Raw genomic sequence first — 27,666 nt, 5'->3', positions numbered from 1 at the left:
AGAACTTGTAGCTGGAACTGTGGCTTCAAACAATGGGTCTGTGTCCCACCTTCCCCCTTAGCGGTGTATTTTGGGCTTTACTTCTGGGGCCTCAGTTTCCATGCACGGAAAGTGGGTTGAGTCTTTGTAAGGAGGTTAGCATTTGGTGTGGTCCTATGTGGGCACTCCCATGCTATGGAGAGGATCACCTGGGTTTCTATGACCTTAGGAAAATGACTCCTTGCCTTTATCCCAGGGCCTACCTGTTCCTTTGAAGGTCAAAGGAGTCCGGTGCCCAGTGCCAGCTCATATGTGGAATGACTTTAGGTTTCTCAGAACCTTGGCCTAAGGGCAAGGTCCTGGGGGTCTGCGGGGTTTGGCTCTATCCAGAAAGTAAGGCCCTGTGTCTGGTGTTCTGCTCAGCCCAGCCTGCCCTTGCAAGAGGAATGAACTTCCTCTCAACACAGTTTCCTACTTTTGCTGTGGGATTGTCAAGTTTGTCCCCGGAGCCTGCTGCTTGCAAACTCCTTTTACAGAGCAGTTCGGGGAACAGACCATAGGTTAGCCAGGGGCCTGATGTCCCTGGTCTGGCTGGTCTTTAGAGTGAGGCTTGGAGAACATAGGGGGTGTGAGCGGGGGGGGGGGGGGGCGGGGGGGGCGGGGAGGGGGACTGTGGCCAGAAGGGGCAGGCGGTTGAGGGGAAATGGAGGGCTTTAGGGGCAAGGAGAGGAAAAGAGTAGAGAGGGAGAGCAGCGGGAACAGAAAGAAAAAAAAAAAAAAGGAAACGCAGATGAGGGAGAGGGAGTGACGCGGGAGAGACACGGGGCGGAGTTGACAGGATCGGAGTAGGGGAGTCCGAGAGATTGAAAGAGCGAAACTCTGAGAGGCGGTGGAAGGCAAACGGGAGCCCAGAAACAGAACAGAGAAGGTACTAGAGCGAGGAGAAAGAGAGGAAGGATAACAAACAAGCGAGAGGAAGACATTCCAGGAGCTGGCCAGGAACCAGGAAAGAGGCAGGCAACTTGCGACTGCCCGGGTATCGGCCACCAGTGACCTCGGACCGCGGGGCGTGGCCCAGAGGCGTGGCCGGGGGCGTGGCCCGGGGCGAAAGGGCGTGGGCCAAGCTGCTGGGGCGGGGAGATGGGCTGTGGGCGTGGTCTCCACGGAGCCGCCCCCGGGCTGAGCGCCTCGCCAGAGTCGGGCCGGGGCGCCGGGGCCGGGGGCGGCAGGCGCGGGCAGGAAGCGCCTCGCGGCCCGGGCCCCCCCCCCGCCTCTCGCCGCCTCCGAGCTCCCGGCTCCCGGCCGCGCCGCGCCCCATGCACTCGCCGCGCCGCGCAGCCCGCGCTCGCCTGGATGGCTCGTCGCGCCGCGGGCGGCGCACCCCCTAGCGCCCGGGCCGCCGCGGCCGTCCCCTTGCGTCCGCGCCCTCACTCGCGGGGCCCTGGTCTGCTGCCGCTGCCTCTGCTGCTGCTGCTCGGGGCGGCACGGGCCGGCGCCCTAGAGATCCAGCGCCGTTTCCCCTCGCCCACGCCCACCAACAACTTCGCCCTGGACGGCACGGCGGGCACCGTGTACTTGGCGGCAGTGAACCGCCTGTACCAACTGTCGAGTGCCAACTTGAGCCTGGAAGCCGAGGCGACCGTGGGTCCCGTGCCGGACAGCCCGCTGTGTCACGCCCCGCAGCTCCCGCAGGCCTCGTGCGAGCACCCGCGGCGCCTCACGGACAACTACAACAAAATCCTGCAGTTGGACCCGGGCCAGGGTCTGGTGGTCGCGTGCGGCTCCATCTACCAGGGTCTGTGCCAGCTGAGGCGCCGGGGCAACATCTCAGCCCTGGCCGTGAGCTTTCCGCCTGCCGCGCCGACCGCAGAACCGGTCACCGTGTTCCCCAGCATGCTCAACGTGGCCGCCAACCACCCCAACGCGTCCACTGTGGGACTGGTGCTGCCGCCTACCTCGGGCACCGGGGGCAGCCGTCTGCTCGTGGGCGCCACGTACACCGGCTTCGGCAGCGCTTTCTTCCCGCGCAACCGTAGCCTAGAAGACCACCGCTTCGAGAACACGCCCGAGATCGCTATCCGCTCCCTGGACGCGCGTGGAGACTTGGCCAAGCTCTTCACCTTCGACCTTAACCCGTCGGACGATAACATCCTGAAGATCAAGCAGGGCGCCAAGGAGCAGCACAAGCTGGGCTTCGTGCGTGCCTTCTTGCACCCGGCGGTGCCACCGCACAGCGCGCAGCCCTACGCGTACCTGGCGCTCAACAGCGAGGCGCGTGCGGGCGACAAGGACAGCCAGGCGCGCAGCCTGCTGGCGCGCATCTGCCTGCCCCGCGGCGCGGGTGGCGACGCCAAGAAGCTCACCGAGTCCTACATCCAACTGGGCTTGCAGTGCGCGGGCGGCGCGGGCCGCGGCGACCTCTACAGCCGCCTCGTGTCGGTTTTCCCCGCGCGCGAGCAGTTCTTCGCTGTCTTCGAGAGGCCCCAGGGCGCCCCAGGTGCCCGCAACGCCCCGGCCGCGCTTTGCGCCTTCCGCTTCGACGACGTGCAGGCTGCCATTCGTGCAGCGCGCACCGCCTGCTTCGTGGAGCCGGCGCCCGACGTGGTGGCGGTGTTGGACAGTGTGGTGCAGGGCACCGGGCCGGCCTGCGAGAGCAAGCGCAACATACAGGTAAGCCATAGACCTGAGGGGCGTGTGCGGGGATACAGTATGCACGCAGATATCCCAGAGGATTGGTTACTGCCAGCGGTGCTGGCCCGGGAGCGTACTGGGTCACAGGTGCGCACACCTAAGTGGGGAGGTCTAGGTTGTCAAGGTACCCAGGTGTTCCCCGAAGACAGCGCACCTACAAATCAGCTCTGCAGGTGGGGGCCACAGGTGTGTGCTGAACTGAGAGAGGGGAGTGACACCAGGAGAGTGTTTAGGGAGAGTGCAGGTGCCCTTAGGACATACCTCTGCACCCTGGCAGATGTGTGATGGGTGTGGCACCTGGCACTGAAGATAAAGGGCATGTGGGTCGGAAGGGCTGAGTATGTGACAGGGACACCCATCGGAGATCCCAAGAGTGTAGACCTGCAGGGATGTAAACTCCCAGTGGGAGCCCGTGCCAGGGGACACTGTTATTTGGGAAGTGATTGGTTCCCTAGTGAGGCCACCTGGTTGGCAAACAGGTGTGTGCTCAAGGCCACCTCAACAAATAGCAAATGAGCAGCTAGCAGGTGGTGTGGCAGACCTGTGATCACAAATGCTGTGGGTTTTTAACTTAAGCCAGCCATTCTCAACATGTGGGTTGTGTGTGACCCCTTTGGAGCCAGACAACCCTCTCACAGGGGCTGCATTATCCTGCATATCAGATATTTACTTTGTGATTCATAATGGTAGCAAAATTACAATTATGAAGTAGTAACAATGAATTCATTTTATGGTTGGGGGGTGGTGGTCTTACCCAGCCTTAGAAAGGTTGAGAACCACAGACCTAGTGTGTGGTGTGTCAAATGTCTTCAGCAAGTGTGTTCTCATCCCTTTGTACATACAGATGAAGAAATGGGTGTAAGTTTTAAGGGATGCACAAACAGCTGAAAAGGAGCAGAGGTGGGGCTTGCTTGAACACAAGTTGTTTGGCCCCCTCATGTGTTCATGGTGCTGGGGCTTTGCGGCCTTACAGATGTGGAATGGGGGCATCCAGGCAGTCTGGCCGGACAAATGGAAGATGGAAAAGGAGTGAATCTTTGGTGGAGAACTATAGGGCTGAGGGTGAGGCGGGGCCTCAGGGTGGGCAGTAGCAAGAGAGCCAGGCTAGGGGATCCCCAAGTGAATTGGCCTTGGGTACAGCCAGTCCCCTCTAAGAATTTCACAACAGAACTCATTTTCTTTCAACCCCAAAATGACACTGAGTTTACAAAGGGCTAAGCCCAGCCTTCTGGGCTCACTGAGGCTCCCTGCCTTGTCCCTCTCTCTCTGTGGTCCTCAGGGGTAGCAAGACTATACCGTGGGCGTGCCCAACACTGGGGCTTTGAGCAAGCACAGATTCCTTCTCTTGGCAAAGACTCCCTCAGCCGCCTACCACCCTGCCGACTGACCCCTCACAAGAAAGGTCATAGCGGGTGAGAGGCAGAAGGACTGTCTGAAGTTTGTGGCGCTGCTACCCAGCAGGGTCAGGCCCTGTGCAGTTCTGGGGTGAGGACAGCCACTGTTCTTCTCTCCGGAGCCTTGCCATGGCTGTGCCTTGGCTGCATCTGAAGGCTGAGAGAGTAGGAAGAGGGAAGCTCTGTGGGCAAGGGAGGCAGCCCTTCGTGGGCCCCTGGCTGATGAAGGGTTCTGTGGGATTCCTCAGGCCGCTTCTCCCCTCCCCCTCCAGTTAGATGTGTCCTGATTCCCACGGTCCTTGGTGCCCCCCTGGGCCGGCACAGTGACTCACCCAGCTGAAGGCAGCTGGATTGTCGTCCTCCCTATGGGGGCAGGGCCTCTACAGGGAAATTAGCCCCAGGGCAGTGTAGTTAAGGCCTGCCCCTCACTCCAAAGCCACACAGTCTCTCTGCTAGCGCTCTTCTAGGTTCGTCTGCTGTGTTCTCCCCAATGCCCAGCTGTGGACACAGGCTAGGGCCCCCTGGCAGGAGGACCTGCAGCAGGCCACGGTGCTTGCTGTCCTTTCCAAGCTGCTGCTGGCTCCCCTACACGGGCTTGAAGTCCCTCTCTTGGTGCCTGGCTAAGTGGCCTTGACGGGGCAACAGAATCTTCTGAAGTTCCCTAAAGCTAGGGTAATGCACAGTCGCCTTCCCACAGAGGCATTAGGACCACAAACACAGTCTTCCCACAGAGGACCAAATGAGCAAGGTAACCACAAAGGCAAATGCTCAGTGCCCAGCGCACAGCAGTCATTGGTTGGTTGAGCTGTTCTCACCCCTGGGGATGCAGTTAGCTCTTAGCTGGGCTCTAGGCTGTCCTGGAAACATGTCCTCATCAGGCCTGCTTTGCAGCTATAAGACCCCCACCACTTGCACTCGCAGCCTCCTGTGGGTCCCCTGAACATTTTACCAAACCCCTAATGTCATGAGACCTCTGCTTTCCGGGGACCCTCATGCGACTCCCTGGTTTCTGGCCTCCCGGACAATACAGAGACCTAAGGATGGACTGGGTCTCATGTAGCACGGGTCAGTTTTAGGCTCACTGAGTGGTGGGGTTAAGGACATGTGCCACCAAACTCAGTGTGTGTGTCCTTGAGTATTAAACCCAGGCTCTAGGTGAATGCTAGAGAAGTGTGGCACCAACTGAACTACATCCTGTCTCAAACAGAGTCCTCTTCGGAGCACCTAGGGTCAGGGTGGGCACTGCCACACACTGTCCACTGCCAAGCACAGGGGCTGGCAATTATGTGATCTAGAAAGCCCACGGTGGCTGGCAAGGAGGAGGGGCCCATAAGGAACAGCAGTCAAGATGCTCAGGGTAAGATATCCTCTGACGTCTGCCGTGCGTTGGCTCTGCACCCCTGTGCTGTCACCACAGGGCAATGGGCTGGACCTATGTGCCTCCACTGTGGCGTGTCCAGCAGCAGGTGGAAGGAAAAGAGGTGGGATTAGGTGGGGTTTCCTTCCTCACACCGCAGCGTGTTCAGAGGGAAAGTATGTTGGACCGTTATATGCTGTTGGTAGAGAAACTGAGGCAGGGAATGACAAGGTAGAGCTGGCTGGATGCGATTCCTTTCTCTGAATCTTTTGCCTGTAAATGACCATGATGTATGTGTGTGTGTGTGTGTGTGTGTGTGTGTGTGTGTGTGTACTTAAGTTGCAGGACAGCACAGCAAATGCCAGGTCTGCTTATTTTTTTTTCCCATGGTGTCTTTTTATAGTAATGGCAGGGGAAAAAAAAAAACCCAGGCAGTTTTTAAAGCAGGCGTACAGTGGGTGGCACACGGCTCAGGAAGGTATTTTCTACACCAATTTCAGGGCTGAGATGGCAGGTGGTGGCGGTGGAGGGAGAGAGCTTCCAAGACAGGCTTTAGGTTTGGGAAAGGATTTGAAGTCAGCACCCTGTGTCAAGGAGGCAAACAGAGACCCTTGTGGGATTGAGGAGAGAGGCTGGCTGGGATAGCCTCCCCTGGAAAGACAGCTGAGGGCCACGCTGACAATGTCTGGCTCCCGTGTACCCAGGGACAAAGTTGACAGAGCTCTGCCCTGCCCTGCCCATGTGCTGTGTAATCCAGGGCCAGTCAGTTACCCTCTCTGTGCCTCATGCGTTCTCATTCTAAGTCTGTGTTTCCTTTCAAAGATGTGGGTCAAAAAAAAAAAATCCCATATGCTGCACCCAGGAAATGGCAGGTGCAGGTACCAGGGAGAGAATCGGCATCTGAGCCCAGCGTGCTGGTGTGTGGAGCAGACAGCAGGTGCTCAGAAGAGGGTGGGCTGGGCCCTTACAGCTGATGAGCTCACACCAGGCTCTGAGGGAGGCAGGATGAAGCAGAGAACTATGGTGAGAGTGTGGGCAGGCCCTATCCCCACAGGAGCTCAGTGGGGCACGCAGACTGAAAGCTAGCCAGGCCAGTGCCTGCTGTGCACCAACTCTGGGAGGTTGGGGCAACCGAGGAAGCTGAGGCCTCTCAGTTGTTTGTTTGTTCGTTTGTTTTGTGGGGTGTGTTGGGCAGCCCCAGAACCTGCTGCCTACTGCTGGAGGGGTGCTTGCCACTGTCTTGTTCTGTCTACCCACACTCGGTCCTCACACAGTGAGGCTTACAGTGGGGGAAACTGAGAGAAACCCAGACAGGGCAAGGGACTTGCCCAGGGTCATACAGCTACCCTGTGGGTTCCAGGTCACCAGAGTGCGGGCTGATTGTGGCCTCCCTGTGACCAGCCTTCAATGAAGGATGGCTTGGCCAGCTGAGAGCTCTGGGCTCGGGGTGTCTAGGTTCTCCCATGACTGTAATGAGGTCATTTGGGCAATTCCCTGGTGGGGGCTGGGCACCACAGCTCCTGAGAGATAGATGGGTGGGGTGAAGCCACTGGGCATGTGCAGAAGGGCCGGGTGCTCAAGTCTCCTGGGCACAGAAGAGGCCTGAGAGCATCTGGCTGTACTTCCCTCTGAAAATGCAGCCTCTTAGCCAGGTGCGACCCCAGCACTTAGGAGGCCGAAACAGGAGGGCTGTCAGTTAGACGCCAGCCTGAACTGTGTAGGGAAACCTTGTCCCACACCAAAACCAAAAGTAAAGGAACAAGAACATCCCTTCTCTGGAAAGGGGTGAGGGCCCCAGCTCCTGGGAGTATGGAAATGCAGTTATCAGACAGTAGGAGCGCACACTAGGCAGGTTCCTTTTGTTTTTTCCAGTGGGGTCCTGAGTTACTTGTGTTGAGGTCGGAGTGGAGAGACTTCTCAGGGAAGTGCAGATGGATTTCATGGCCCAGGACACAGGCACAGTAGAGAACGTTTCTATTTGGCAGGCTGGGTAGCCTTGTTCATGAAGTTTAGGGGGCAAGTATGGGGTTCAAGTTCTGGTGGCTGCTGCGGGATCTGGGGATCTGATCTGAGCCAGACCATGTCTTGACAGAGTCCCTCATTCAGCCACCCAAACTGCAAATGTCCCTTTGTAATTAATGAGGTGCCTTGAGAGTTTGTCCTGTGCCAGACATTTGCAAAGCACCTTAGAGCCCAGCTCTCCTTGCCCAAAACAGTAAGATGGCGTTTATCTACATCTACATTGATGCACACGCTTGGAGAAGCCACAGCTCAGTGTCCCGAGTTGGCCTCTGTCACTCAAAGACAGGGTTTCTCATTGAACCAGGGGCTTATTTCCTAGACTGGCTGACAGTGAGCCCCAAGTATTCTCCTGCCTCAGCCTCCCAGTGCTGAGATTATAGGTTCAAGCAGCCAGACCCAGCTTTTCACGTGGCGCTGGGATCTGAACCCAGAGCCTTGTACTTGTGCACTGAGCACTTTAAAAAAAAATGAATCCATTTTAAAGGTGGGAAAACGGAGCCTAAGAATGGCCTAAGATGGCAGGCAGTGAGTGCTCCCAGAATTGTTCCAGTCTAGCGTGAGAACCTTTCAGCCACTCCCAGATGTGGGGCTTCTGCCCTTCCCCTGGGCTGCCATCTTCTGTGGTTTGTCATGTCCTGCATCTTAATTCCTAGGGGCATCCCTTAGGGAGGGGACTAGGCCTGTTGCATAGCCCAAAGAGAGAAGGTATAGACCCTGCCCCAGTATCCCAGAATCCCAGAAAACTCAGGACCTGTGCTGAGCCTCATCCAATAGGAGGGCTCCCTGGAGGTGGTGGCTCTGGACAGCACCTGGAGGATGGCTAGACAGGGAAGGAAGGAATCATGGCAGGGACAAGGTGGTGGCTGACTTAGCCAGCAGGGCTGAGACTGAGAACATAGAGTCCTGTCTGTGGACCAAGTTCTTAGATACCATCCTGCCGGTCCTGAGGAGCCAGTGTGGCCTGAGAGGCTGAGGACGCATGGCTCATTTGGCTCTGGAAAAGTCCGAGCTGCTACCAGTTGCTGGCTAGTTTCCCCTGTGATGGCTGCACCAGGTGATTCCCAAGGCCTTTCCAGCTCCTGACAATGGTGTGAGCATTGCCATGGAAACCAGCTGTCCCTGAGTGGGGACAGCCCCAAGAGTGTCTCGGAGTGCCAGAACAGGAACCAAGCTACCCCAGAACATAGCTTCCTCTTGTCAAAGTCCATGTTGGGGCCACCCAGGTGGGCATCTGGTGGCCCCACTGAAGTAGCTTCCTCTGGTGCTGACACGTGATGTCACCAAGCTCCCAGGCAGCCAGGCCTTTGCTCTCCCAATGCACTGTCCTCAGCTCCAAACCCCATAAATCACATAAGATGGAGGATGGATGGAGGAAGGAAGCCTGCGGCTCTAGTCCAAGGCCTGTGCAGCCCCAGAGGGCCGATCACAGCAGCACTTTAGGCTCAATCAGTAAATAACAGAACTGCAGGTAGTAACCTTGAGTGGAAGCCTCGGGCTGGAGCCATGCTGGGCGCTGGCTAGCTGCCCGAATGGGTCATCTCAGCCCTGTTTGCCTGCTGTGTTATGATGCAGCAGGCCTCAGTTTCTCCACCTGGCTTTTGAGGGCTTGCTAGCACCAAGTGGCTGTGATGGTGGCAGCCGTTGGGAGCCACAGACTGCAGAACCAGCTGACCTGCCTGGAGCCTCGGAAGCCCCAAGTGTGTCAGTACCCAAGGGACTGGGGACTACAGAAGGCCAGAGAGGAGGAAGGCTGCGCTGTAGAGGAGGTGTGAGACTCAGGCTGTTCCTAGCCCTCAAGGGACCGGTAGTGGCCAGCTCCGGAGACACAGCTGGTCCCCTGCAGTGAGGAAGAAGCAGAAAGCCATCTTGCTGGAGGAGGCCTGCCTACTGGAGCTAGCTGGGGGGCAGGGCCTTGGGCTGGGGAGAAACACAGTGCTGCTTATACTACACCACACTGTGTTCCTGGGGGACAAGTTGGGGGGGGGCGGGGAGGATGCTGGGGACTGGGCCAGGCCAGGGAATGAGAAACAGCCTGGAGAAGGGGGAGCTGGGTGCCTGGCTGGCTGTGGTCAGCTAGCCAAACAACCACCGTCTGAGTAAGCTCTGCGGGGTCCAGGCAGCAGCCGCTCAGGCCACCAAACCCGGACTGTGCAGGATGCTAAGAAACTCACGCAGACACCTGGCTGCTGTTGGTACCCAGCGGTCAGCTGGCAGGGCTTCTCCATTCTTGGGCACCCTGACTCTGCCGATGCCCCCAAAGCCACCTGGGAACATTTACTGAGCAGCTGTGAGCTTAGCACCTCTAGTAGTCCTGTGTGGCTGGTGCTGTTACCGTCCCAGCCTCACAGATAAGGAAGCCAGCCAAGGGCTGGGCTGTGTTGTGTGTCTTAAGGAAGGCCCTGCCTGCCTCTGTGCTAGGCAGCTCCTGGAGGTATCGTGATGGCCTTGGGAGGTGCATGGGCTCCTGGGCAGGAACAGTTTCCTCCGAGAGAACCTTCCAGAACTGAGGCTGTCATCTCGTCCCCTGGCCAGAGCTAATACATAGTAGGTTTTAAGGAATCTTTGTGCCTCGGTTTACCCTCAAGTGAGACATTGCGTCCGTGGAGCTGCCATGTCCCAAAGGGCAGCCTGTGCTGAAGCTGGGAGTGGGGCTTTAAGGCTGGATTTCTTAGAGGTGAAGTTCTGCTTCTGATCTCATATCTGTGCAGGCTCCAGACAATTTCTTTTATTCCTGAGACAAATATTAATGCCAAGGGCAGAGAGCCCCAAGCGGCTGGGCTCTGCAGGAAGCTGCTGCCTGCCGAGGTCGCCCTTTCTCCTGGGCCTGCCACCCCCACGTCCTCAGGAGAACCCTGCCCCATCCAGCCTGGATCCCTGTCCTTATCCTTCTGCAGAGATCAGGGCTTGGGAGTCTAGGAGGTGTGACTCCGCGTGGGGCAGAGATGAGGGAGGAGTTGCCCAGAACACAGATCTCAGACCAGCCACAGGTCAGGGTCGCTTTGAGCGAGCCCTTGATGGCTTATGTTCATACTGACGGAATGCTGTTGAACTGCAGAGAGGTCATGGTCTGCTCTGCAGCTGTGTGCGAATGTGTTTTAATAAGCATCATATTTGAATGACTTTCAACTTACAGGACTGTAAGTTATGAAGGCTGGAAGGGTAATCTTTCCCTGTGTCCCTCTCCCCAAGTCCTCTTTGCTAGCATTCCACACTACCACAATACCACACAGTATTGGGCCCCCTCCGACCCTCAGCTAAGCTGCAGAGGCTCCCAGTGGGATGGGGTGTGGCTCTCACAGAGCCCCTGTCTAACAGAGCAGTAGAGGAGAAACCCTCCCATTGGCTGCTGTCAGGGTCGTTAAGAGGGGAGTCTGGACATCTCAGTCGCCTCTGTCATCCCACAGTCAGCTATGTGACACTTCTGAGCAGTTGTGAGCCTTCCGTTCTGGGCCTCAGACAGGAAGGTGTCCCTAGGCCAGGGACAGCTGCACAGTAGTAGGCACCTGGGATGGAACCTGGAGACTACGGCTGCCGTGTCTCATCCTCCTCTGAGTGCCTGCTGCGGAGCTGTAGAGGTCTGGCAGGGTCTGTGGGAAGGCTATGGCGGGCATACTGTAAGCCCTCCTGGAGCTGGCTTCCTGGGAGAGAAGAGCTGTATTCAGCTGCAATTACTGAAGGAGTGAAATCAATAGGGCAGCCCTTTAATGGAGAGTGGGCAGCACTGAGCTTGGCCCCAGGAGGCAGCTGGCTCAACAGGGAGGGGCTGCATGCTCTCAAGGAAGAGCTGAAATCAGTGGCCATTACCTACTCCATTTCAGAGAGGGACAAACTGAGGCTCTTACAGGAAACAGAGCTAGCTGCTAGATTTCGTGCTGCCCCAAACACCTGCCTGCCCTGTGCTACCCACACAATAGGCAGGCCATGAACCTCCCTTGCTTTGCCGGCTCGCCATGGCTGAATTGCCTTTCATCACTGCTTAGAAAGGAAGCGGCTGGATGGGATGTTTACACCTTAGTCAAAATTAATTTCCCTTCTTTAGTAAGTATTCACTCATGAGCTCTCCAGAGGGACCTGTCATGCGCCTAATACACCCGAATAAAGAGAAGTGCTGGCCGTTACAGTATTGTCACACACACACACACACACACACACACACACACACACACACACACAGAATGAGAATGTGTCTGCACACACCTATGGGATGGATGTTCACATGCATGTGGAGGACAGAGAACCTTGGGTGTCGTCCTCACGGGCTTTCCAAAGTGGGCCAGGCTCGCTGGCCAGTGAGCTGCAAGGATCTGCCTGCCACCGCCCCCCCCCGCCCACCCCCCACCCCCCTACCTCCTGAGTTCTGGGAGTCCAAGCCTCTGCCACCAAACACAATTGTTTTTTGTTTGCTTTAATCATGGTTTCTGGGGATTAATCTCAGGTCCTTATGCCTTCAGAGCAAGCTCTTGTCCAACAGAGCCATCTTCTCCTCCCTGGGCTTGTCTTTTTAAGAGTCTCATATTGATTGACTAGAGCCTTGCAGGCTGGGTTACCTGGAGAGGAGGCATGGTGGAGCTGGGCCTAAGGGCCCAGACACTGGCTGCTAAGGGCAGGGCCAGTAGCGGGCTGTGGGACATGGGTGGGATGTTTCAAGAACTGCGGAGAAATGGAGTGGTTGGCCTTAAGTGTGGGTAATGGGCAGAATGGAGGGGAGCCCTGAGCATTCGGTGGGGTGAAATCCCTCTGCACACAGCGAGGACACTGCAGCTGTGTCATGGGGACGGTGTCATGGGGACGGTGGCCTGCTCTGTCCCATTGAGCTAGGAATAGGCTGGGGTTGTGTGGGCCACTTCAGTGAATGAGGTGCTAGGGGAGAAATTCCAGGCTGTGGGGCCCATGGCCCTGATCACCAAGTTCTGCAAGGCCACCCTCAGGGCCTCTGTGGGTGTCCCAGCCCTACTCCTGCAGGAGCCACTTGTAGTCTGAGGGTTTCTGGCCCAGGCAGGCAGCTTCCCTCCACATAGATCATTCCAGCCCCTGTTGCTCACTTCTCCTTTAAAAAAAAAAAAAAAAAGCTTTTTTTTTTTTTAGATTTTATTTTTAGGATAAGAGAAAGAGAGAAAAAAAAAGGTTGGGGGAAAGGCTTTTTCGAAAATTCCTTCGGCACAGAATTAATGGCTTGTGAACGTCAGGGCAGGCTGCGGGAGTCAGTTCCCAGCCTTTCCACAGCCTCCCCTCTCATGGCGGCCCACAAATCACTCCCAGCCCAGCAATGGCTCTGCCTTTCCCAGGACCCACACTCTGGCTGGACAGCCAGGCAGGGCTCAGCGAAGCACCCAGAGCCGACTCTGGGGGTCTCTCGGAGCTCATCTCCCACCACAGGGATTTACAATATTTTAATTTAAAAAGCAACTTATTTAATGACAAAAGTAAGTAATCTGTATTCAGCGAAAGTTATGTAAGTTGTGGGAGACCATGGTCTCAGTGGGACAGGACAGCTGTAGCCCTTGTGCTGCTCCGGGACAGCTGGGGAGGAGCCCCAGCCTGGGGGTCATCTCAGCTCACGTAAGTCCAGGACAAAGGCAAGTGGGTTGGGGCTGAAGCTCGCTCAGGTCAGGAGTCAGAGTGCACAGTGACTCTGTTTGCAGTCTCACTTACTCTCGGTCAGCCAAGGTCTAAGGGTATTAATGGAAAATTCCAGAAATAAACAATTCATGATCTTGAAATTGCTTGCTGTGCTGAGTACCACGGAGAAGTCTTGTGTTGTCCATCCCTACCCTGCCTCTGAGTCTGGGCTCTGTCCAGCGTTTCCACCCTGCCTAAGCTACCCACCTGGTAGCTGCTTAGTAGTCATGGTTCCTGATAGCCTGTCCCCAAATGCCAGAGCTTGGTTTGCATGGTCCTTACTTTTCTTAAAGTGCAAATGTACGGTGGTGGCAATTTGATACATCTCGGAAAGCCATGACGTGCCTGCCTTGGGAGAAGGGGTGGAAATTCTTGCTGCCGAGGTCTGTGGTGCAAGATTGTGAGCCAGAGCCCACACTTACTGTGCTCCATTGCAGTGTTCCTCGATTGTCCCACTATTGCCTCCCTTACAGAGACGACTGATAAACTCTCATTGGGAGAGACTATGGGACCAAACTGAGTATATAGGATTTGGTCCTTGTGTTTTCTGACATTCCCCAGAGGCCTTGGGATGTGTTCCTGTCAGGCGCTGCTGTGCAGGAACCTGATAGACAGGGACAGGAGCAGAGACAGTGGCCCTGAGGCAGGACCGGCGTGTGAGGCACAGATACAGGTTAGATGGTGGCATGAAGACCTGAGAGAGCTGAGCTGAGGGCTGGGGTCAGAGAAGCCCCCTTGAGGTGGCCACAAGCTTCAGAGTAGGCAGCTTCTGTGTGCAGGGCAAATATTCTGCCATCGAACTTATCCCAGCATCTCAGACTCCACCCATGTAGGAGCGTGTGTCTGGGGGTCAGAGGACAACTTTCAGGAGTCTGGTCTGGAGTTCTACTTTGAGGAAGTGGCTTTCTTGTTGCTCATGTGAAGTTGGGATGAGTCTCCTGTCTCTGTCTACCATCTCTCCATAAGAGTCCTGGGGTTAAGAGGTGACACACTCAGGTCATTAGGCCTGTGTGACAAGCACCCACCCGTACCCCTGCACCATCTCATTAGCCACCCCCCCATCCCATTCACCTTTCTTTTTTTTTTCTTTCAATTTTTGGTTTTTATTTTTAATTTTTTTATTTAAGTTAATTTCATACAAAATATTTTGATCCTATTCTTTCCCCTCCCACATTCCTCCCAGATCCTCCCAATCTCTCTACCCACCCGGGTCTTCTCTCTCACTAGCTTGGAACTCACCAAACATCCATGATGGTTGGCTAGTAGTTCCCAGGGAACCACCTGTCTGCCCCTGCAGCACTGGGATCCCACGAGTGCAACACTGTATCTGGCTTTCAAACTCTGTGTCATCACGCTTGTGTAGCAAATACTTTACAGACTGAGCCATTCCACAGCCTTCACATCCATTCCGTTATTGGATTAGCACCAGTCATAGCTGACAGCCAGTGGTACCTGCTTAAGTCTGACCCAGCACCAGCTGAAGACCTTGACCTCTGCAAACTCAGTCCACCACTGATCTTGTCTCAACTCCCAAAGGGGAAGTATGTGCACACGCCCATTTTATAGCTGAGTAAAGTGAGGCTCAGAAAAGCAAAGTAACATGCCAGGGTCAGCCATAGCAACCCTCAAGGACACAATTTACCCATGGGTTTTAGACCAGGGCACTTCAGCCCCAATCCATAGCTGTGTGTGTGTGGGGGGGGGGGGCGGGGCGGGCGGGCTGGCCTACTCCAAAATTGTCCCAAGAAACCTAGGGAATGGGAAGAGATGCTAGAACTGTGGGGGAAACACAGTGGAGATGGAAGGGACGCCTCTTGGGTGTCACTTCAGTAGTGAACTAAGGCAAGGATGACCTCAGTGACCAGATATGGGCTCTTCTGGCCTCTCTGCTGTGTGTGGCCAGGAGGAATGCTGTGGCCAGGTATGTGGCTGTGCCGTAATGCTCAGGCTGGGCTGAAATTCCCAGGGTCAGGGAAGTCTCCTGCCTCAGCTTCCCCAGTGTCTGGGACTGCAAGTAATGTACCCCTGTACCTTTGGTCACTTAAAAGGTCCAGTTTAAGACCAGTCTTGCCAGCTTGTCTTGCCTCCCTCCCTCCCTTCCCCACCCCCAGTCTATTCCCCACATATCTTAAACACCAGCCATCTCCTACGAGTAGCTGTGTCACCCAAGGTCAAGGCTAGACCTGGGTAGCATCTGGGGATCTATTTAACCGGGCCTCTGTTTGTGTCAAGCAGGGTCTGAGAGCTGGGGTCTGCCTGTGTGAACAAGCAGGGAGCCAGAGAAGGTTCCAGAGCTGAGTCTAACCTGCCTGTCTTCACAGCTGCAGCCGGAGCAACTGGATTGCGGAGCGGCCCACCTGCAGCACCCACTGACCATCCTGCAGCCGCTGAGGGCATCGCCCGTGTTCCGTGCTCCAGGGCTCACGGCCGTGGCTGTGGCCAGTGCCAACAACTACACGGCCGTCTTTCTGGGCACCGCCACAGGGAGGCTCCTCAAGGTAAGGGTGCTCCACGGGAGCTCCCTGGGAAGGGCCACAGAGGGCCAGAGTCCCCCTGCTTTCTTCAGTTTTCCCTCTGGGCCTCCACAGCGGCCTGTCAAGGAGGGAGGAACTGACCTGAGCGATGTCTGCACATTGTCTGCTTTCAGCATCTCCTAGCCTGGGGCCTGCTGCCTGCCCTGCCGCATCTTGACCTTTGCAGTGCACAGGCTCCCCCTGGGCCTCTGTTTCTCTACTGGCTGCAGTTGTTGGGAGACAACAGAGCTGCTGGCCACCCCTTCAGGGGTCCACTTTCTGGATTAACCATGAGGCCTTGCAAGTTCCAGAGCTAAGGGAGGGCAAGGAGCTGCTTTTCCTACCTGAGAGCCGACTGGACACCCCTGCTCGCCGCCTCTCCACCTCTCTGTCAGACTTGCAGCCAGGCCCAGCCTAATTGATTCAGAGTCCATAATCTAATTCCCTTTGGCAGCTGCCTGGGTGGGATGGGGTTGGGGCTTGGGCCTCACAGGCCTAGAACCACCTGTGGTGACCAGGGAGAAGGCAGGGCCCCGGTTACTCAGCCTTGACCCACCCGGGCTCAGCTTTGGTGGCCAGATGTGTAGCTTCTGCTTTTAACTGTTACTACTCGCTGTGTGACCTAAGGACATAGCTTATCTCCTCTGGACTCCGGGCTCTCCATCCATTGAGGAGGAATGAGACAGAGCAGGACTGTGGTCAGAGCCCTCTCCCGCTTCTACCCACAAAACTGCAGTCATTAGGCACCTGCTGTTTACCCTGTGCCTCAGGGTACTTCACAGGCACCGCGTCCTTTAGCTCTAACGTCGAGCCAAGGATTCTATTCCACAGAAGCAGGCCGCTGAGGTCCTTCAACAAAGTGACTAGAGATAGCTAGAGATGGGGTCGTTGCTTTTTCATTTTTAATTGATTTCTATGTGCCATGCTTGGGATGGGATACAGAGCCTCAGCTGGGCCCCCAGGACTCAGTGAACACTGAGGAAGTGGAAATGAGTTGGCTGTCTGTTTGGTGTCTAGGGTAGGCGGGCATGGTGTGAGCCACGGCCAAGGCCCTCCCAGCATCCCAAGAGGCTTCCTGGTAACATCTCAGAGGCCTAGCCCGAGCCTGGGGGGACCTGGGGAGGGCACAGTGTTGACCTGGCACACTCCAGAATAAAAAGGGTAGAGGGCTGTCGGGAAGGCGTGTGGCAAAGGTGAGGCAGGCCTGACTAGGCAAGGTGTATGATGTGTAACAGTGGAAGCAAAGTGGGAATGAGGAGGGGGTGTGGCTAGGGGTGTGGCTAGGAGGTGTGGCTAGGTGGATCCTCAAGCCATCAAATGCCACAGCCAGTTTCTTTCTGCAGGGAACCTCTGCAGGTTTTAGAAACCCAGAGAAAGGTGAGTGGGAGGCCCCATAGGTGTCCAGACTGCAGTAGCGTCTTGGAGCCTTGAGCACCCAGCCTGTGAGGATGAAAGGGGACACAGACAGCGGGGCTTTGCCAGTCCCTGGAGAACCATGCAGAGGGGCCTGGGACCTCGCCCAGGACTCTGCTTGTCTTATCTCCTGTATCCCCACAGCCCCGTGGAACGATGGCCATCCTGACTCTTATTCACTGGGGAAACTGAGGCTCAGGGAGGGAAACCAACTCATTTGGATTATAGTGCATGTCAGAAATAGAATTCAAGCCTTGCTATTAGCCATGACAACCAGCAGCCTCCCAGAGAATGGTTTGGGAACTACAGCCCACACATACCTGGGGGAGATGTTGGAGTCTAGCAGGACGGGAGTCCCTGATGGGGGCGCTGTTGAGTCAGTGAGAATGGCGCATGCGCACTCCACTTAGGAGCCCCCCCTTTCCCTTTCACCCTGGAACATCTGAGCAGGAGGGGAGAGGAGACTCCAACCCTGGGAAAGCCTGACCTCGTGGGTGGCAGTCCCCGGCACCAGTAGGTGATGGCCTTTCCTTCCACAGATCAGCCTGAACGAGAGCATGCAGGTAGTAAGCAGGCGAGTGCTGACTGTAGCCTATGGGGAGCCTGTGCATCACGTCATGCAGTTTGACCCCATGGATCCTGGTTACCTATACCTGATGACATCCCACCAGGTGAGGAACCATAGCCAGCCAGCTTTGGTGCCAGGCCTTTGCGCATGCTGACCCTCCTGTCGGGGACACCTCCTTCCCCACCTCCATCTTTGCCCACACGCTGCTTCAAAGAGGCTATATTTCCCCCACATACCCTCTACTAATACCTCCAGAGTTAGCTACCCTAGCCTCACGAGGGAGAGGTGGCTCCCTTGCTCAGCTGGGCCCCCTCTGCCTACAGATGGCCCGAGTGAAGGTGGCAGCGTGTGAGGTACACTCCACCTGCGGGGACTGCGTGGGTGCGGCCGATGCCTACTGTGGTTGGTGCACTCTGGAGACCCGGTGAGGCCCCTCAGCCGACGGCAGGGCAGGGAGGGCTGTAGGGGCGGTGGCCGTGGCCTAGGACCTGACCCCACGGTGCCTGCAGGTGCACACTCCAGCAGGATTGCACCAACTCCAGCCAGCCACATTTCTGGACCAGTGCCAGTGAGGGCCCCAGCCGCTGCCCTGCCATGACAGTACTGCCCTCGGAGATTGATGTGCACCGGGACTACACAGTGAGTGGAGCCACACCAGCCTAAAGCCCACGGGCACAACCAGCGGCAGCCAGGCTTTAGGAAGCTCACAGCAAGGGCCAGGCACCATCTCCGGCTGGGCCACCTCTTCAAGGTTCTGCCTTGGCCTCTTGCAAGACCTAGTCAACAGTTAGGACCATGCAACCTGAGTACATAGCAGTGCACAGGGCCACTGCTGGCGTTTAAATGGCAGTTTCTGAATATGCTGACTTGGGACACCCAGATAGAAAATTAACCCTTCTTGTCTTCTTCCGGGAGTGTTAGTGGCCATCACTTATCCCTGATATGGGACAGACAGGGCTGGTGGCTAGTTCATGCCTGCAGCAAGGTGGGTGGCCCAACAGCTAGGGCCCTCCCAGCCCCTCCTCACTGACTCCTCTAAGGACAGGGCCATCCTATGTCACCCCAAGGGGTTCCAGTGGTCCAACTGGTCTACTCCACCAGGTCACATGTCAGTCCTGCCCTGGCCTCATCCCTGGGCAGCCTGGGATAGGCACAGTCACTCATCCCCTTGTCCATTCACATTGTACTGAGCACTTACTGGGTGCCGTGTGAGTACATACTCTGGGGACCAACCCTTGGCCTGGGAGGAGCTGAAGTGCTCTTGAAGGGAGAGAATAGGACAGGTAAAATATAGAGGTGGGATTGCATGCAGAATAGAGTCAGGTGGGGCACAATGGTAGGCAAGAAAACGGTGCCCACCAGCCTTGCTCTGGGAGAGGGTGTGGAGTATGAGGAAGATAGCTTCATAGCAAACTACAGTCCAGGGGCCCTAAGGTGGGAGTGAGGTCCACGTGTCTGGGGTTGGAGAGTGGGGGCCTAGCAAGCGTGTGCTGCAGAGGCCTTCTGTTTTGAGATACCATAGCCCAGTCCAGCCTTGTACTTGTAGCAATCCTCCTGCCCCAGCTTCCCAAGTGCTGGGATTGCAAGCTGTGTCGCAACGCCTGGTTGACAGAGCCTGTGTGACCTCTGAGATGAGGAGCCTCAAGTGGAAACACTAAAGCCCCAGGGTGTCGTCCGAGTAGAGAGCCTTGGCTTCCCTCGAGACAAACCGTTGTGTTTTTTGTTTTGTTTTGTTTTTTTCGGAGAGACACTCAGGCAGGATCAGACAGATGCTCTGCGATAGGATCTGTAAGGGGCACAACCTGGGCCTCACCTGAGGGCATCTCTCCCCCAGGGTATGATCTTACAGATCTCAGGAAGCCTGCCCAGCCTCAGCGGCATGGAGATGGCTTGTGACTATGGAAATGGCGTTCGAACGGTGGCCCGGGTACCTGGCCCTGCCTATGATCATCAGATTGCCTACTGCAATCTCCTGCCCAGGGCCCAGTTTCCATCCTTTCCTGCTGGCCAGGGTGAGTGCCTGGCTGTGATGCCAGCCCAAGGGTGGGACCCTGCCAGCATCACCTGTGGATGACGACATTTGTATCTCTGATTACTTTCCAGACCACGTGACCGTTGAGATGTCTGTAAGGGTCAAAGGACACAACATTGTCTCAGCCAATTTCACCATCTACGACTGCAGCCGAATTGGACAAGTCTACCCCCATACAGCGTAAGTGGGCAGCGGGAGGGGGAACAGGCCCCACACAACTTGGAGAACAGCTTCAGACCCTGGAACACACAACAGACGGGATGCAGTACACACAACAGACAGGATCCCATACCTTTCCCTTGCATGTAGCAAGCTTTGACCAGCCAGGCCCTGCAAACTGACACCAGACTGGCAGAGGCAGACTAAAAGAGTCTACCTGTTTCTCCCTTGCATACCTCTCATTAGTGGAAAGCTCACTACCAAGCAAGATGGCCCATCTGCCCCCTTTCTCCAAGGCACTAGGGTCATCCTTTCTGAGGGACCCCTTGTCTTCCAGCTGTACCAGCTGCCTGTCCACACAGTGGCCTTGCTCCTGGTGCATCCAGCTGCATTCATGTGTCTCCAACCAGTCTCAGTGCCAGGACTCGCCAAACCCCACGGTAAGTCTTGTCTTGGGTCTACCCCACCCACGGCTTTAGTACCCACTTCTCTTGATTTTAAAGTTACCATAGTCCTGGCATTGCACTAACAGCCCGGGGTGGGGTGGGGCAGGGGACTGACTCATCACTGCGTGTTCAGCCAGTCCCTGTGGCTGGGCAAGCTGGTGGCCTTTTTTCCTCCCCTGCCCTTGAATCTCTCTGGGTAACTACTCCAGGAAAGCTGGTTCTTAGAGGCGACACTTCAGGGCTACAGTGTGACCTTCTGGAAAGTCCGAGCCAGGCTGAAGCTGTGCCCTTCATCCACAGCAGATACTAAGGGTGGAACATTGTCATCCCCTGTTTACGGTTTCTCAGACACTTCAATCTTTTGTCCCTATGGCTGTAAGAGGAGGTGGCTTATTCAAGACCACCTACCTGGGAGGCCTTGAACCCAAATCCCTCTGCCTTTCTTTGAAATATAGAGTTAGGTACTAAGACCCATGGCTCTGTTCCCATGGTATGTCACCTTCACCCTGGAAGGCTCCTCCCTCTTTCAGGGGTCACACGTGAAATTCCCAGACCTTAGCAGGGGAGTAGCGGTGCCTCGAGCTTAGACATACCTCCCCTTGCTTTATGTCAGGGCTGTGCACCCTGGGAGGGGCTGCCACAGCCTCAGCCGGACCCTCAGGCCAGCCTTCAGCAGCATGCAGAAACCACACCCAGCTCACAGAGTGCACACAGAACAGGGCTTCTCACTGACAGGCCCAGGAGTGGCCTATGGTCATACTGAGAGACGCTCTGGGTGTTGGGATATGGTTAGTCTAGGCCCATTATCCCTGTGGCTCTGGGGTTGGGGGGCATCCTAGTTATGACATGTCCTTACCTACAACCCTAAGCTGCATACACAGCAGGGACTTGGTGGCTGCTGAAGACCAGAAGTATCCATTGCATCTGCCTGGTACATGCCAACCCTGAAGGACCAGGGGCCCACCTTACAATCCACCAGCGCTCACTGAGTGCTGCTTGTATACTGAAGTCTGTGCTAAGCACTGGGGAAAAGCCAATTAGATGTAGTTCTGTCTTTCCTACCACAGGCTCAAAGCCTTAGCTCTGACCTGTGGCTGTGTGATCCCAGGCAAGCTGCTGACCCTTTCTGTGTCTTTCTCCCTCTGTAAAGTGAGGCCCACAGCAAGGGCTAAATTAGATATCTGGAATTACTCCAGGAGGCACCAGCCCTATACTTGGCACCTAGATGATTTTAGAATCTGTGGCTACTGTGCATGGGTGCCCAGCAGAGACATCTCCTAAAAGGATTTTGTGTGGGTCTTGACACCTGCATAGGAGCTCAGCAGCTGGGAGGTGTGTCTGATGCTGGCAGTCGGCTTGTTCTCCAGGTCTGCAGCTCTCCCTCAGGGCAGGAGTGGGCCAGCCCCAGAGGGGCTGTCGGAGAGCATTACTGTAATCTGGCAGGAGAAGAGGCAGCTTCACCAAGGCCTGTGCAAGGGTCTGAACCAGTGCTCGACTTGGCATTTAATTAAGTGCCAGTTAGCTGTGGAGGCGCCAGGCCTCCCAGGCAGACGGCAGGCAAGAGGGTCTGCATATCCTCCGGGACCCCTGGCTCCTGGAAAGGGGGCCCTGAAGGTTGTGCTTGCAGCCACGTGCACGTGGTCCCAGTGGCTCCCACGGGGAGGCTGCTAGGGTTGGCTCCGGGGTTGGGATGAGAAGAGGCAGGAAGGTGCCAGGTGTTCCGGGGCCAGTGTTGCCTCTCAGAGCCTAGTGCTCCCAGGGCAACATGATGTCAAGCTCTGGAAGCAGGATGGGAAGCGGTAGCTGGATCAGAGCCTGGTGTGTTCCAAACCACAGGGCGGCACAGTGCTGGAGCCAGTGGCTGAGTGGCTTGATGGGTATTGACAGCCATCACAGACTGCGGGCTGGACCACAGCAAGTGGCAGCAGGCCAGGAGGCCCTGGTCACTGGGTCTATTGATGCTTGTTGGCTGGCTTGGGATGCCAGCGCTTGCCCTCTTGAGCTTGGAGACACTGTAGGAGTCTGGGCACTCCTGCAGCTCCATCTTTCCAGGAGCACGTTTGGGATCCTAGCCACCTAGCATTGCGCCCTGGCAGTTCCAGCTAGGCGAGGAGAGATCTGTGCCAACCTGTGTGAACCAGAGCAGGCTCTGTGCACACCTGCACGATGGTAGCCGCTGACCTCTCCCCGTCTCCTGTGCACTCATCCCTGTCCTACGTGTAACCATACACAGCTTCCCGAGCCTGCAGGTCAGGTCGGCAAATGGGAAAAGCCGTCTGATGGCCTGGGTGGAAACAGGAAAGGGAACCCTGTAAGGGAAAAGCCCAGACTGGCTCTGGCCATGGAGTTAATCAGCTAATGCCTGTGAACAGTCACCTTCAGGCACCGCTGGATCCAGGAGCTCAACGGTGGTGTAAGGGGTTTCTCAATAGACTCTTCGCTGGTCTAGCTTGGTCAGTGTTCCCCTTAAGGGGAATGTCCCCTGTGTTATTAGGAAAGGAACTAGTAGTAACATGAAATATCCCATGACTACCTATCTGTAATGTCAGCACCAGGGAGGCTGAAGCAGGAAATGGCAAATTTGAGGTCAGCTTGGCCCCTGTGGCAAGCACATAGCGGGAGGAAGCTAGAGAGGCTGATGGGAGTGGCAGCCCGCATGTGGGACCCTAGTACTTGAGGCCAGCCTGTCTGAGCAACATACTGAGACGCTGTCTCCAAAGGGAGAGGGCAAAAGGGAGGACAGAGGAAAACCAGTACCCCAGGAGATGTGTCCTTGTCCCAGAGGGTGACCTCATATACACACAGGTGTCCTAGCACTAATTCTTGCCTTGACAGATGTGACCAAGAGACCCCTGGCTAGAGTAGCCTTGGGGTATGGGGTCCCTGTGACGTCTCGCCCCTGTAGGTCAGATATCGAGGTGGCAATAGGTAGAACTTCAAAGCCCCAGCACTGATATTTCCCCAGTATCCTGCTGAGGAATGTGGAGAGAACATAGCCACACCCTCACCTTCTCTGCCCCTCCCCTGTACAGTTTCCTCTGTACAGTGCGGTATGGTCTCTGAGAGCCTCAGAGGCAATTTTTAACCCAGGTCTGGCCTAGTGTTAGTGTCCTGCAAGGTTGAATCCCAAAGAACCCAGCCACGGAAGCGCTTACCTCTGCGCAGTTTCTAGGCACTCTGGGTCTAAGGAGCAGATCCAGGAGGAAGACTCTGCCTAGATGGAACATGTTATCTGTCTCCTTATCTAGAAAGTGGGGCTGCAGGCATTGCTATGGAGACTGTTGGCACCCTGGGGAGGCACGACTGTCTGGTGGGGGTGGAGGCTCTGAAACATCCTATTTGATCCCCATCCTGTGTTTGGTTTGCAGAGTCCTCAGGACTGTCCCCAGATCCTGCCCTCGCCCCTAGCGCCCGTGCCCACAGGTGGCTCCCAAGACATCCTGGTGCCCCTGACTAAAGCCACCTTCTTCCATGTAAGTAGAGGCTGAGCAGGGTCTTTGTGGGTTTCAGGCTATCCCAGCGCCCATAATGGTGGCCCAGCTTTTTTCTCTGAGCCCCATTCCAGCTGTGTAAGACTTGGAGCAGGCAAGCAAGGCTGATGGGGGACAGCAGGCAGCCAGCAGCTGCCAAGGGAACCCTGGCCCAGGCCCCAGTACTCCTACCCTGGAGGCTCCCTGACATAGTGGCTCAGCCCCCTGCCTAGTGCCACAGTCCACGGGTAGATGAGGTCCACATGGGCTCTGCCCGCCCTGCCCAGGCTGAGCAAGACCCTGGGTGCTCCAAGCTCTGTGGAACATACTGGCCCAGTTCAAGGCTCCCATGTCTTTCCCAGAGATGGCCAGAAGAGGCCATGCCCCTAATTCTCATGGTCTAGAGGGGACACTGATGGAGGAAGTGTTCTGGGTTAGGGGATGTGGCCATCTCTGCCGCACCCCCACCCCAGGAGGAGTGTGTACTGGGGGGGGGGGTTGATGAGTTTTGGAAGGATGCCAGCTCTCCTAATTCCTGGGACGTGCCATCTGTCACTGCCACTCGGGAGTTGAGGCCCGTAACGGTTGTCACACGTGGGGGCCACGTGCCAGGCATCTGGGATGTGTCAGGGAGCCTCTATAGGGTAGGGGCTCTTGAGAGCCAGGTTAGAGCTGCCTTCCAACAAAAAGCCTCCCCTGCCAAGGCCTGGTGGGCCACAGGAGCAGGGTGGGGAGGCCCTAGCCCCCAATTTGGCCCTGGCTGATTCTCTCCAGCTGTGTGGCACTCTTGGTGCATTCTCTGCTTTTGGCAGACACAGGAATCCCGCCCTCCTTGCTACCTGATCCCTGGTGCTATCCACCCACTTGCCTCACCCTGACCATGTTTCTAAATCACCGGGGGGTCAGGACTGGGGCCTGGACACTAGGCAGCCCTGCTACAGGCTGTTCTGCCATGTGCTAGGGAGGGGACCCACCTGCAGCTCCGCACACTGGGAACAGAACCAGCATTTGGCCTGTCAGCAGCCTCTTTCCTGTGTTAGCTTCCGGCTAGGACCCCAGGAAGGAGAGGTTGACCTGCTTTTTTTTCCTCAGGGTGTTACATCTGCCAACAGCAGGGGCATAAACAGGAAGTAATGGCGCACGGCTGCTAGGGCCTTGGTCTGTCTGACACATGAGACCCAAGTTTATCACTCAGTAAATATTTATGGATATGACTCTTGAGGGAGCAAGAGGAGACTGAGGAGTTAGGCCCAGCTTAACGTGTTAACATTTATTGAGCACTTCCTGCAAGCACACATTAGACACCTGTGCATGGAAGCCTCTAAAACCTAGGATGCTTTGCCCAGAAGACCTGTTTATATTCACATGCTTGCATGAGGCCACACAGTGGACGAGTAAAGGTGGGATTTAAAGCTAGGCCTATGTGAGGTTGAACCCAAGCTTCCCACCAACTTTTACTGCTCTTAGGGGTATAGAAAGGGATGGCAGGCAGCTAGGACCTTCACCAATGGGCGAAGAGAAAGGTGCAAACAGCCTAAGACAGCCAACAGGACATTTTGCTGGACAGGGCAGGCTTTGGGAGTAGAACAGGTCCCACAGCTCATCCCTTTGCTGCTGGGGCAGGATGGGGTATGAGGTATCCTGATCCAAGGGGGCCTTGGGGTCCCAGGGGCTCTGCAGCTGGGTTTGGACACTGTGGTGAGTCTCACTGGTGCTAAAAAGGAGACCGGCCCAGGCAGAGGCCTGGTACGTGCCATACAGGGATGCCTAGGGTTTACCTCTGCAGGGCAGAGGCCAGGAACTCAGCCCAAGGATCAGGCAAAGTCTCCTGGAGCTGGGGCATTAGGAAGTGGTTTAAGTCACTGGTGGGGTCTCAGATGCCTCTTAGATGACAGCCATCATTCCAAATACAGAGGGTCCTCACGGCCCAGGCACTGGGGAGAGTCAGGACTACCCATAGCACAGTTGTGGACACAGGATGGCGCGGTAAGCCTAAGGAGAGACAACTCTAGAGTCAGCATCCATAGGGTCATAGCCAGTTCCTACCTATGCTGCCAGTGTCCCCAGTATCTTTACAGTCCCTGGCATGATGGCCAGGAAGGAGATTCTGGCAGCAAAAGCCTGGTGGAGTCCCTAGCCCCCCTGTCAATGTAGAGGCTGCCTCTGTGTTCTGACACAGGTATGGGGGATGGGTTCTAAGAAGGCTCCTCTGTCCTGTGTCTGCAGGGTTCCTCCCTCGAGTGCAGCTTTGGGCTGGAAGAGAGCTTTGAGGCTGTATGGGCGAATAACTCACTGGTCCGCTGCAACCAAGTGGTGGTAAGTGGTAAGGCCCAGCAGGGCAGGAGAAACCCATTCGGCCTCCTTCCTCTCACCCTGCCTGCTTCTGCCTTTTGCTTCTACCCCCGTCCCCCCCCCCCCCGCACCCCTGCTCTCATCCATCTTGGTGACACCCTTGCCCCTGCAAGAGACAGGCCCCACCCACCCTTGCCCTTCCTCATTTTGCAGCTGCACACAACCCAGAAGAGCCAGGTATTTCCACTGAGTCTGAAGCTGAAGGGGCCGCCAGACCGATTCCTAGACAGCCCTAACCCCATGACAGGTGAGTGTCCCGTCTATCCCACAGGCCAGGAGGTAGGGCCCAGCCCTGGCAGCCACAAGCACCATATCCCATAGGTGGCCAGCACTCACTGAGACAGCCTTACACCAATGACCGTTGTAACCCCCCAGAACCTTACTTCCCTCTCTGAGCCCTCTTGTCCCCGAATTAAGTGAGGTCACAAGCCTTTACTGCAAGATTCGCCAGGACTCAGTGAGCCGATCCCTATAAATCGTGTCCATAAAATGGGGGAGTCAGTAATTCCTCCACATGGGGTCCCTCCCCATGAGAAGGACTGTTGATGAGGCTGGGGCCTGGACACAGGGCAGCATAGGTAGGAGCTGGCCATGAACCTTATGGCTGCCAACCCCAGAGTCGTCTCACCTCAGGCTCACCGTGCTGTCCTTTGTCCACAGTTGTGGTCTACAACTGTGCTATGGGCAGCCCTGACTGTTCCCAGTGCCTGGGCCGTGAGGACCTGGGTCACCTCTGTGTTTGGAATGATGGCTGTCGTCTAAGAGGGCCCCTGCAGCCACTCCCTGGCACCTGCCCAGCCCCTGAAATCCGAGCGGTAAGCACACAACACGCCAGGCACACACAACATTCCTGGCTCATAGGTTACCTCCCGTGGCTAATGTCTTAGTGGGGCACAGACACTGGGAGGTGGAAGTAGAGGAAGCTAGGCTTTGATCCATTGATATTTCACAGCCACCCAGGAAACCTCTGACCGGGTGACAGTTGAGGATTTCAGCAGCTCAGCAGCCTGATTTGGTTAGGGGGAAAAAAAATCTTAGGGGAGGATTTTGATTGGCTTAGCATGGGTCAAGTACCCACCCTTAGCCCAGTCAGCTTCTGGCTTAGATGCTGAATCAGGCATAGCCATCAGGAACCCCGTGGCATCATCAGCCTTGGGACCCATGCAGCCCAGCCATCTGTTGCCCCAGGCCTCTGCTAAGCAGAGGGTCTGTGTGGCCCCACCTCCTGTGGGCACACATGACAGTGAGAGAGACACCCAGGCCTCAGACCTTCCCTTGCCTTGCCCCCCATCGCCCCTGGCAGATTGAGCCTCTGAGTGGCCCCTTGGACGGTGGGACTTTGCTGACCATCCGTGGCAGGAACTTGGGCCGTCGGCTCAGTGATGTGGCACATGGTGTGTGGATTGGCAGTGTGGCCTGTGAACCCCTGGCTGACAGATACACCGTTTCAGAGGAGTGAGTGTCAGGCATTGCCAACCTAATCCTTCCCCCCAGCCCTGTCCCTCACCCAACAGGGCACACTGCTGTGCCTGGGCCTTTCTATTGTCTCTGCCTGGGCCACTCCTTTATCCTGCCAGCTCTCTGCTGCCTCCTCAGAGAAGCCCTCGGGGCTCTGCCTCCTGCCACATAAGCAGAGCTTTGATGAGAACCA

General features: G+C 56.2%; 1 protein-coding gene across 2 annotated transcripts in view; it reads left to right on the top strand.

Annotated features, from left to right (window-relative positions):
• The first annotated feature begins 798 nt into the window (after window positions 1–798).
• The window catches only part of Plxnd1 (plexin D1), a 40,529-nt gene continuing 13,661 nt past the window's right edge, over window positions 799–27,666 (top strand). Inside the window, exons 1-13 of one of the 2 annotated variants that reach the window (XR_868877.2) lie at window positions 799–2,649; window positions 15,384–15,560; window positions 17,528–17,659; window positions 17,880–17,980; window positions 18,066–18,195; window positions 19,391–19,568; window positions 19,660–19,768; window positions 20,085–20,187; window positions 23,562–23,666; window positions 25,890–25,979; window positions 26,169–26,262; window positions 26,676–26,830; window positions 27,319–27,470. Coding sequence is in view for 1 of the 2 variants with exons in the window: in NM_026376.3 (NP_080652.2) it covers window positions 1,333–2,649; window positions 15,384–15,560; window positions 17,528–17,659; window positions 17,880–17,980; window positions 18,066–18,195; window positions 19,391–19,568; window positions 19,660–19,768; window positions 20,085–20,187; window positions 23,562–23,666; window positions 25,890–25,979; window positions 26,169–26,262; window positions 26,676–26,830; window positions 27,319–27,470 (2,843 nt within the window). In the remaining variant the exon portion in view is untranslated. The remainder of the gene's footprint in view (window positions 2,650–15,383; window positions 15,561–17,527; window positions 17,660–17,879; window positions 17,981–18,065; window positions 18,196–19,390; window positions 19,569–19,659; window positions 19,769–20,084; window positions 20,188–23,561; window positions 23,667–25,889; window positions 25,980–26,168; window positions 26,263–26,675; window positions 26,831–27,318; window positions 27,471–27,666) is intronic. The other variant, NM_026376.3, reaches the window with a different exon arrangement.

This window comes from Mus musculus, chromosome 6, assembly GCF_000001635.26.
Source record: "Mus musculus strain C57BL/6J chromosome 6, GRCm38.p6 C57BL/6J".
Taxonomy (NCBI): Eukaryota; Metazoa; Chordata; class Mammalia; order Rodentia; family Muridae; genus Mus; species Mus musculus.
The sequence above is the reverse complement of the archived record's forward strand: the minus strand, read 5'-3'. Positions and strand labels throughout refer to the sequence as shown.